The following is a 12,037-nucleotide window of genomic DNA, read 5'->3' on the forward strand; positions in this document are numbered from 1 at the left end:
AGGGATGATATTTGAATTGAGTCTTGAAGAATGATAAGAAATAGGTAGAAGGGTGGGTTTCCTAGAAACATCAGAGAGAGTGGCTTGTGAAGGGCATGCAGCATTTAGAGAAGGATTAAAAGTGGGGTGTGACTGGAGGAAGAGTTAGTCCATCAGGGGAGGGAGAGGAGATGGGGTGGAGGATGGCAAGAGAGGGAGCCAGACTGAGGTCAGATATGCTGTGCTATATGGTTAGACTTTACAGACAGTAACACAACAGAAAATTGATGCCCTGACAGCTGTGGCAGACGTTCTTGTTGAGGAAGTCTTTGTTCTGTTTGGGAATTGTTTTTAGTGATAAATTGAAGTAGCATTAGGTTGGCTGCCAGTGAATAAAGAACTTCTTTGTGAATCATGTTCAGGAAAATAAAGGATTAGAGTAATGGAATTATTTGTTGATTGGGAAATTTTGGTTTGGATGGGAAATTTTGTTGGGAAATTCAAACTTTCTTGAGTCATTTATGACCTATGAAATGGATTAATGGCTAAATCTTAAAAAAAGAAGTATTAAACAGAAGGCTATTCTTAGCTTATGAATGCTGTCTCATCAATTTAAACACCTATAGTGGTAGATGGTGAAAGACTTAAAATTTTTTTGACTTTTGATTTCCCTGTAATTGGAGTCCATGCCTGTGAAATATTTCCATCTTTTTAAAAGGGAGTTTATGTTAAATAAAAGTGATTCAGATTCTAGTTTTAAAGGTAATAGCCTACATTTTTACCAATTAAATTGACTCCTGAGGCATAAAAGTTTAAAATATGAGATCATTATATAATTCTCAGTATAGATGCCAGAACTGCTTCATTTTTAATACCCTTATACTCATGAGGTAACACTTCTATGTTTGGACATGTGTTTCAGAAGCAGTGGGAATTAGTTTTTAGTCATGAAGGCTGTTACTCTTATCCTCTCACCTGTGCCACACCCATTCACACACAGACATGCCACTCACAACATAAAAATCCTCCCCTCAGTACATAGGTGCATGTATTGGTGGGTTAGCCTGATATAAGAGCGAATTTCTTCACAGTGCTTGCTAGCAGATGCTGGAAAATACCTTCCCATAATGTCTTAGAAGTCTCTGTTAACTGAAATGAATCAGTTGTGATCCTCTTTGACACCGAAGAGAACCCTAGGTCACTTTTAAGGCATGACTTTAGCCACAGTCCTAAGGTGGTGCCATCCTCAGTGTGGTTTCTCTGAGGTGATACTTTTTTGTTGTTGTTCAGCCGCTAAGTCATGTCGGACTCTCTGTGGCCCCATGGACTGCAGTATGCCAGGCTTCCTTGTTCTTCAGTATCTCCTGGAGTTTGCTCAAATTCATGTCCATTGAATCAGTGATGCTGTCCTAACCATCTCATTCTCTGCCCCCCTCTTCTCCTTTTGCCTTCAATCTTTCCCAGCATCAGGGTCTTTTCTGTCAGTGGGCTTTTCCAATTAGGTGGTCACAGTATTAGAGCTTCAGCTTTAGCGTCAGTCCTTCCAATGAATATTCAAGTTTGATTTTCTTTGGAATTGACTCATTTGATCTCCTTGCAGTCCAAGGGACTCTCAAGAGTCTTATTCAGCACCGCGGTTCAAAAGCATCAATTCTTTGGCACTCAGCCTTCTTTATGGTCCAACTCTCACATCCATACATGACTGCTGGAAAAACCATAGCTTTGACTGTACAGACCTTTGTAGGCAAAGTAATGCCTCTGCTTTTTAATATGCTATCTAAGTTTGTCATAGCTTTCCTTCCAAGGAGGAAGCATCTTTCAAATAAATAAATAAAATTTTAAAAATAAAAAAGGAAATACAAATATACCTTGGTAATAGGCTGCCTAAACTTAGTCACCCTCCAGGCAGAAATAAAATGGGAAGGAGAATTAATGCCACTTTTGTGAGGCATTTGGGAGTTATTGTTTTATTCATAACAATTTTATTTATTCTCTATAAATTATCTTCTCAGTATCAAACTATATCCGATTTCATCAATACTGTATGCATTTGCAGTTAGTAGAGGACAAAGTATGTTACTTAGACTGTAGCTGAATGTCATTACAATGGTAACAGAATGTTTATTAAATTGTATTTAAAAGGGACTTTTTATTAATATTATTCCATTTAATCATTATCTTTCCTGTTGGATTCTGTCATAACTTATTTTAACCATACAAACTCAGTTTTCCTGGCTTATACTGTTTGTATACTACTGTATTCATTAAATAGTAGCACTTTTACAATGCTTCTTTTAAAACTTATTCTCAGGTGTAATAACAGATTTTAAGCAGCTGTGAGAAAAATATAATAATTTTTGAGGGAAGGTATTTAACTTTCAGGTATGAGATTACCAAGGTAGGGATAATTTTTAATTTCTGTGACCAAATTTCTTTTAAATTTCATGTCAGATACATTTATATTTCATGTGAGACATATATGTATCTTAAATAGAGAGAAGTTCCTTCCCAATTCAGTAGTGTCCTCAGAAGCTAGTCTGACCAGAAGTGGAGTGTTTCTGCTGCTGGATTCCTATACCTTCTGACCTCAGAAGCTAATTTTTCTTTTGCCTGAACAGGAGCCAAGGCTCAGATGTTCTAGGTGCTTTAGGCAGGTTATCCCCTGGAGGATCAAGTTGACAGGCAGGAGGGAGCAGGTTTGGAATCTTGCTGAATCTGTGATTGTTTGTCTAGGAATGTAGACACGGAGATGACTCTGGAGCGAGCAGTGAGTATGCTTGAGGCAGACCACACGCCACCGTCCAAGATTGCTATTGCAGCTACTTTCATACAGCATGAGTGTTTCCAGAAATCTGAAGCACGGAAAAGGGTGAGTATATCATCTCAAGTCTGGTGCAAAACAAGCATACTTTCACATCTATTATGGTGATCCTGCAAACTGAAACCAAATTTAATTTAATATTTGAAATTATTGAATTATTTGTGGGCTTCCCAGGTGAATCAGCTGGTAAAGAATCCGCCTGTAACGTGGGAAACCTGGGTTTGAACCCTGGGTTGGGAAGAGCCCCTGGAGAAGGGAACGGCTACCCACTCCAGTATTCTGGCCTGGAGAATTCCATGGACCGTACAGTCCATGGGGTCCCAAAGAGTAGGACACAACTGAGTGACTTTAACTTTCATTTTTTTCATGTCAATCATAGCTTATTTTTAAAATTAATTAAATAATTAAAAATAATCTTTTATTGAGACCTTTTAATCTAAAAGGAAATATACACTGATTACCAAAAAAATTTTCTGCAATCCAGAAAATTAGAGCATAAATGACTACATGTACCTCTCCCTTCTTTGTCTGACCTTTCCCTTTAGAACCATCTCCAGAGATAATTGTTTATAGCAGTCTGTGTATTTTCAGGTTGTTTTGAGAGAAGAGGGGAGAGAGAGAAAATGAGTGTACATTTTAGGCTATTGTTTTCTATATTTTAAAAATATATTAAATGTGAGCAATGTGTTCTAAGTTTTTATTTTCCTTAAACAGTTTCTTTAACATTACAACAATGACTCAATGAATAGCTTTATGCATATATCTTTCGGCATTTCTACCAGTGTTGCTATAGGACAGATCCTCTAAGATGGAATCAATAGGTCACTTTGTTTTAAATGATACGTTTGTAGGGGGGAAAAAATCACGGTTTAAAAAGCTACGCAGTGAATAGAAGTTTTTCTCCTACTCCAAACCCCAGTCTAGGCCTCCATCTCCCTCTTTTTCTCTCAACCTCCCATTCTCTGTCCTCCTCCTCCTCCCCTCCTTCTCTCTTTGTCTCTCACATCAATTTTAAGGTACCTTTCCAGAGATAGTTTATGCATGTAGGAGCAGTTATTGGATGGGTTGATTGAATATCCCTTTTGTTTTAAAATAAAATCACAAATGGTAACAGGTTACTTACAATACTCAGTACTTTGTTTTAATTTAACACTGTATCTAGGAAATCTTTCAGTATATATTACCCCTACCTTCATTCTTTAAAACTGCTACCTACATAGATTTTTTTTAATTTATTTCTTTTTAATTGGAGGATAATTACTTTACAATATTGTGTTGGTTTCTGCTGTACATCAACGTGAATCAGCCGTAAGTGTACCTATGTCCTCTCCCTCTTAAACATGCTTCCCACCCCATCGCACCCTTCTAGGTTGTCACAGAGCACTGGATTTGAGCTCCTTGTGTATTTTACATATGGTAGTGTATATGTTTCAGCGTTAACTCTCAATTCATCCCACCCTCACCCTCCTCTACTGTGTCCTCAAGTCTGTTTTTTGTCTGTGTCTCCTTTGAAGTGAAGTGAAGTGAAGTCGCTCAGTCTTGTCCGACTCTTTGCGACCCCATGGACTATAGCCTACCAGGCTGCTCCCTCCATGGGATTCTCCAGACAAGAGTACTGGAGTGGGTTGCCATTTCCTTCTTCAGGGGATCTTCCCAACCCAGGGATCGAACCCGGGTCTCCTGCATTCCAGGCAGACGCTTTAACCTCTGAGCCATGCAGGTCAGGAAGCTGCCCTGCAAATAGGTTCATCAGTCCCATCTTTCTAGATTCCATATGTGTGTGTGTGTGTGTGTGTGTGTGTGTGTGTGTGTTAATTAAAACCGCTACATAGATTTCTCTTGTATAAATGCACTATTTTGTTTGTTCCATTTTTTAGCAGTTTTATTAAGGTTAAAAATGACAAAATTTTTGATACATGTTTTGATACAGTGAAACCATCATTACAATCAATACAGTGAGCAAATTCATTACCTCCAAAGTTTCCTTGTGCCCCTTGGTAATCAGTACATCCTACCCCTCCACGACCCACTTCCCATCCCCAGGCAGTCAATGATCTGCTTTCTGTTACTATAGATTAGTTTAATTTCTAGAATTGTATATAAATGGTATCATAGAATAAATATGCATTTTTTTTGTCTGAATTCTTTTACTCAGCTTAAATCTTTTATGGTTGTATGTATCAAAAGGTGTGAGTATGTGTGTATGTGTGTGTGGCTGAGTAGTATTTTGTTTTGTGGTTACCATAATGTGTTTATCCACTTACCTGTCGATAGGCATTTGAGTTTTGGCTATTACAAATAAAGCTGCTATGAACATATGTTTACAAACAAATGTTTTAATTTCTCTGAGGTAAATACCTTGGAGTAGAATACCTGGATGATATTGTAGTTGTTCGACTTTTTAAGGATTTGCCAAACTGTTTTACAAAGTAACTATACCATTTTACATTCCCATTAGCGATGTATGAGAGTTCTGGTTCCTCTATGTCCTAACACTTGATATGGTCAGTCTTAATTAGAGGCAAAATGTAGTAGTTTTTCATTGTGGTTTTAATTTGCATTTTCCTAATGACTAATGCTGAGCATCTTTTCATTTGCTTGTTATCTATATGTTGATACCTTCTTTGGTGAAATGTGTTTTCAGATCTTTTGCCTGTTTTTTTATTTAGGTCTTCTGTTTTCTTATTATTGAATTTTGATATTTCTTTATAGATTCTGGATATAAGTCTTTTTTCATATGTATCATTTGGAAATATTTTCACTCAGTTGTGTTTTGTTTTTTCATTCTTTTAACAGTTTTAAATTTTGATGGAGTATAATTTATCAGTTTTTTCCTTGTGGATCACACTTCTCATGGTGTATCCAAGAAATCTGTCTGTTCTCAAAGGTCACAAAAATAATCTCCTATATTTTCTTCCAGAAGTTTTCTTAAGTATAAGACTTTATAGTTGAATAGGACATTTGTGATTAATCTTTGTATATATTGCAAGATGTTTACCAAAGTTCCTTTTGTTAAAACATGTATATCAATATATGCAATTGTTTAGGCAGGATTTGTCAAAAAGATTATCCTTTTGGTACTGAGTTATTTTTGTACTTCTGTTGAAAAGGAATTAATCATATACATGAGTTTAATTCTGGACTATGCATTCTATCCCATTGACCCCTATCTTTATACAAATACCATACTGTCTCGATTACTATAGTTTTATATTAAATCTTGAAATTAGGTACTGTTAGTCCTCTGACTTTGTTCTTTTTCAAATTATTTTGGCTGTTCTAGGTTTTTTTGCAGTTCCATTTGAATTTTAGAAATAAACTTGTCAATTTCCATATTTTAAAACCAACTGTTTGGATTTTGTTTTGAGGTTGCATTGAATCTATAGATCAATCCGTGGAGAACTGACATCTAAACAAGTCTTCTGACCTCTGAACATGGTATATTTTGCCACTTATGTTGGTCTTTAGTTTCTCTCAGCAGTGTTTTTTGGTTTTTACTCTAGAGATCTTTCATGTCTTTTGTCAGATCTGCCCTTAAAGTCCCATATTTCTAGATGCTTTTATAAATGGTCATGGTTTTTTCATTTTAATTTTTGATAGTTTCATGATAGTAGATAGGAATTCAGTTTATCTGTTGATTTTGTATGTGTGTTATTACTGAATTTACTTATTAGCTCTTATAACATATTTATAGATTCATCATGTTTCTACATAGAAGATCATACCAGCTACAAATAAAGAGAGTTTTTTTTCCTTTCCAGTCTTCTTTGATTTTGTGCTGGCTAGCACCTCCAGTACAGTGTTAGAGAAGAGTGGATATGTTGTCCTGTTCCTGATCATAAGGGAAAGCATTCAGTTGTGCTTTCATTCTTAAGTATGATTTTTACCTGTAAGGTTTTTTAGTTGTTTTTTTTGAGGAATTTAATATGGGGGATTTTTGTTGCTTTTCTTTTCTTTTTTTGGAAGAAAGGGAAAGGCTTGTACTTTAATATTCTTAATAACAGTTTTTCCTGCTTTTTGTTTTGTCTTTTGTGTTTTTTTAATTGAGATATAACTGGCATATAACGTATTAGTTTTAGACATACAATATAATGATACAATATATGAATGTATTGTACAGTGATCAGCACAATAAATCTGGTTACCATTCATTACCACACATAGTTATGAGGTTATTTTTGTCATGAGAAGTTTTAAAATCTACTGTCTGGCAACTTTCAAGTACGTGGTACCATATTATTAACTATAGTCATCAGGCTGTACATTACATCCCCGGAACTATTTTATGTTACAGCTGTAAATTTGTACCTTTTGACCCCCTTCGCCCAGTGTACCCTTCCTCAAACTCCCTCCCCAACCTCTGGCAACTGCCAACCTGTTCTCTGTATCTGTGATTTTGTCTTTGTTTTGTTCTGTTTGTTTCTTAGATTCCAGATGTGAGTGAGATCATAGGGTGTTTGTCTGTCTCTGACTTATTTCACTTAACATACTGCCTTTAAGGTCCATCCATGTTGTTGCAGTGACAATAATTGCTTACTTTTTATAGCTGAATAATATTCTGTATATATATGGAATATATATGTGTATACACACATACACCACAACTCCTGTATCTACTCATTCATCAGTGGATACTTAGGTTGTTTCCATGTCTCTATAAATAATATTGTAGTGAACATGGGGATTCATATATCTTTTTGAGTTAGTGTTTTTGTTGCCTTAGGATAAATACCTTTAATTAAAATTGCTGCATCATATGGTAGTTCTCAGTTCAGTTCAGTTCAGTCACTCAGTTGTGTCCAGCTCTTTGAGACCCCATGAACTGCAGCATGCCAGGCCTCCCTGTCCATCACCAACTTCTGGAGTTCACTCAAACTCACATCCATTGAGTCGGTGATGCCATCCAGGCATCTCATCCTCTGACGTCCCCTTCTCCTCCTGCCCCCAACCCCTCCCAGCATCAGAGTCTTTTCCTTCGCATGAGGTGGCCAAAGCACTGGAGTTTCAGCTTTAGCATCATTCCTTCCAAAGAACACCAAGGACTGATCTCCTTTAGAATGGACTGGTTGGATCTCCTTGCAGTCCAAGGGACTCTCAAGAGTCTTCTCCAACACCACAGTTCAAAAGCGTCAATTCTGCGGCGCTCAGCTGTCTTCACAGTCCAACTCTCACAGCCATACATGACTACTAGAAAAAACATAGCCTTGACTAGACGGACCTCAGTCGGCAAAGTAATGTCTCTGCTTTTGAATATGCTATCTAGGTTGCTCATAACTTTCCTTCCAAGGAGTAAGCGTCTTTTAATTTCATGGCTGCAATCATCATCTGCTGTGATTTTGGAACCCCCCAAAATAAAGTCTGACACTGTTTCCACTGTTTCCCCATCTATCTGCCATGAAGTGATGGGACCAGATGCCATGATCTTCATTTTCTGAATGTTGAGCTTTAAGCCAACTTTTTCACTCTCCACTTTCACTTTCATCAAGAGGCTTTTTAGTTCCTCTTCACTTTCTGCCATAGGGTGGTGTCATCTGCATATCTGAGGTTATTGATATTTCTCCCGGCAGTCTTAATTCCAGCTTGTGCTTCTTCCAGCCCAGCGTTTCTCATGATGTACGCTGCATAGAAGTTAAATAAGCAGGGTGACAGTATACAGCCTTGACGTACTCTTTTTCCTATTTGGAATCAGTCTGTTGTTCCATGTCCAGTTCTAACTGTTGCTTCCTAACCTGCATATAGGTTTCTCAAGAGGCAGGTCAGTTGGTCTGATATTCCCATCTCTTTCAGAATTTTCCACAGTTTATTGTGATCCACACAGTCAAAGGCTTTGGCATAGTCAATAAAGCAGAAATAGATGTTTTTCTGGAACTCTCTTGCTTTTTCCATGATTCAGTGGATGTTGGCAATTTGATCTCTGGTTCCTCTGCCTTTTCTAAAACCAGCTTGAACATCTGGAAGTTCACGGTTCATGTATTGCTGAAGCCTGGCTTGGAGAATTTTGACCATTACTTTACTAGCATGTGAGATGAGTGCTATTGTGTGGTAGTTTGAACATTCTTTGGCATTGCCTTTCTTTGGGATTGGAATGAAAACTGAGCTTTTCCAGTCCTGTGGCCTCTGCTGAGTTTTCTAAATTTGCTGTTCTACTTTTCATTTTTTGAGGAACCTCCATACCATTTTCCAAAGTGTGCCAATTTACATTCCCACCAGTAGTGTACAGGGTTTCCTTTTCTCCACGCCCTTGCCAGTGCTGTTATTTCTTGTCTTTTGGTAGTAGCCATTCTAACAGGTGGGAGGTAATCATCTCACTTCGGTTTTGATTTGCATTTCCTTGAGGATGAGTGATATTGAACATCATTTCATGTATTTTTTGGCCATCTGTCTGTTTTCTTTGGAAAAATGTCTATTATTGCCCTCTTCTCATTTTTTAATCAGGTTGTTTGGATGTTGACTTGTATGAATTATTTGTATATTTTGTATATTAACCCCTTATCAGATGATTTGCAGTTATTTTCTGCCAGGTATAGGAAGCCTTTTTCATTTCTTTTAGATATTTGTTGGATGTGGGCCATTTATAAAGTTCTTAGTGAATCTGATTTAGTGCTTCTGTTTTATGGTTTAGTATTTCGACCACAAGGAATGTAGAATCTTAGCTCCCCAAGAGTGATCAAACCCATACCCTATGCACTGGAACATGTAATCTTAACCACTGGACCACTATTTCTGCTTTCGTTGCTTTTTTCTTCATGTGTCAAATCCAGAAAATCATCACCATTACCAAGGTCAAGGAGCTTATAGCCTATATTTTCAGGAGATTATAGTTTCAGGTCTTAACATTGAAGTCTTTAATCCATTTTCATTTGATTTTGGGGTATGGTATAAGATAGTTATATTAAACATGTTTGGAGCTAAGTTGTCAACCAGAAAGGGATAAGGAACAAACTTGTCAAGGGCTGCACTTGCTGCATATCTGTTTTCAATTCCTGTAGAGGACTAATTTTCCCAGGAGGTGCTAGCACATCTAGTACATCTTAATTTGATCGAAGTAACCTGAGACCTGGAGAACAGCTAATCTTACCTATTCCACAAGAAAGCTTTTGCAACTTGCTATATTTGACTGGAGAATGAACATGTTGGGTTTTTAAAGTCATTCCTTTGGGTGCTCTTAGCATCATAAGGTGGTTGGAAGGGATTTTTCCAGTCCTTTACAACATGACCAGCAGTCACCCTTGAGGGGGAAAGAAATGGAAACACAAAATTAGATACTGTAGGACATGGTCATATACTTTTTGATGTCTATGAATGTTCAATAATTTGATTCAACAAATTTTGTGTTTTCTGGTACTGAAATACATTTCTGAAATCTAGGAATAAATATATTGAATTCTTGCACAAAAACTGTATTTCTTCAGAGGCACCTAAAAATATGTTATCAACAAAATTTTAGCTAAAATACAACTATTAAGTTCTTAAACTGCCTTCTAAATAGTAGCCTCCCAAGCTCCTCTGTCCATGGGGATTCTCCAGACAATAATGGAGTGGGTAGCCTATCCCTTCTCCAGGGGATCTTCCTGAACTAGGAATCAAACTGGGGTCTCCTACAAGGCAGGTGGGTTCTTTACCAGCTGAGCTACTGGGCAAGCCTGTTTCTATGTTTTCTACTACTATATATATATATATATATATATATATATATATATATATATATATATATACACATATATACATATACATACATATACTATATATATATACATATACATATATATACAGGTGGATTCTTGATTCCAGCTTGTGCTTGTGAGATGAGTGCAATTGTGTGGTAGTTTGATCATTCTTTGGCATTGCCTTTCTTTGGGATTGGAATGAAAATTGGCCTTTTCCAGTTGTGGCCACTGCTGAGTTTTCCAAATTGGCTGGCACATTAAGTGCAGCACTTTCACACCATCATCTTTTAGGATTTGAAATAGCTCAACTGGAATTCCATCACCTCCACTAGCTTTGTTTGTAATGATGCTTCCTAAGGCCCACTTGACTTTGCATTCCAGGATATCTGACTCTGATCTTGAAGATCTTTTTTATATAGTTCTTCTGTGTATTCTTGCCACTTCTTAATAGTTTCTACTTGTTAGGTCCATACTATTTCTGTCTTTTATTCTGCCCATCTTTGCATGACATGTTCCCTTGGTGTCTCTAATTTTCTTGAAGAGATCTCTAGTCTTTCCCATTCTATTGTTTTCCTCTATTTCTTGGCATTGATCACTTAGGAAGGCTTTCTTATCTCTCCTTGCTGTTCTTTGGAACTCTGCATTCAGATGGGTATATCTTTCCTTTTCTCCTTTGCCTTTTGCTTCTCTTCTTTTCACAGCTATTTGTAAGGTATCTTCAGACAATCATTTTGCCTTTTTGAATTTCTTTTTCTTGGGGATGGTCTTGATCCCTGCCTCCTGTACAATGTCACAAAGCTCCGTCCATAGTTCTTCAGGCACTCTATCAGATCTAATCCCTTGAATCTATTTCTCCCTTCCACTGTATAATCGTAAGTGATTTAATTTAGGTCATACTTGAATGTTCTAGTGGTTTTCCCTACATTCTTCAATTTAAGTCTGAATTGGGCAATAAGGAGTTCATGATCTGAGCCACAGTCAGCTCTCAGTCTTGTATATGTGTGTATATATATACATATATGTATATATATACATGTGCATATGCATGCAGATGTATTGGGCTTCCCAGATGGCTCAGTGGTAAAGAATTCACCTGCAATGCAGGATACATGGGTTTGATCCCTGGATTGGGAAGATTTCCTGGAAAATGAAATGGCAACCCACTCCAGTATTCTCACCTGGGAAATCTCATGGACAGAAAAACCTGGCAGACTACAGTCCATGGGATTGCAAAAGAGTCAGATGTGACTTAGCGACTAAAAAATGAGATAGTGGTACAGTCACATTCTTTGGCGAGTGGCTGTGCAGCTTATGCAAAACCTTTTATTATGCATTCTTGGCTCCTTTGTTGTAAATCAATCAATTAAAGTGTTTGTATTTACTTCTGGGCTCTCTAATCTGTTCCACTGATCTGTATCTCTGTGTTTATTTCCAATATCATACTCTTTTGATTATTATAGCTTTTTAGTATAGTTTGAAATCAGGGATGCATAATGCCTTCAGCTTTGTCCTTTTTTCTCAAGATTCCTTTATACATTCAAGGTGTTTTTTGTGGTTCCATATAAATGTT

The 12,037-nt window shown here is 37.1% G+C and overlaps 1 protein-coding gene across 1 annotated transcript in view; it reads left to right on the forward strand.

The window, feature by feature from the left end:
* PKP2 (plakophilin 2) overlaps positions 1-12,037 on the forward strand; it is a 92,163-nt gene that overhangs the window by 25,184 nt on the left and 54,942 nt on the right. The window contains exon 4 of the mRNA XM_018048314.1: positions 2,713-2,848. Within this exon, the coding sequence (XP_017903803.1) occupies positions 2,713-2,848 (136 nt within the window). The remainder of the gene's footprint in view (positions 1-2,712; positions 2,849-12,037) is intronic.

Source organism: Capra hircus, chromosome 5 (assembly GCF_001704415.2).
Source record: "Capra hircus breed San Clemente chromosome 5, ASM170441v1, whole genome shotgun sequence".
NCBI classification, from domain to species: domain Eukaryota; kingdom Metazoa; phylum Chordata; class Mammalia; order Artiodactyla; family Bovidae; genus Capra; species Capra hircus.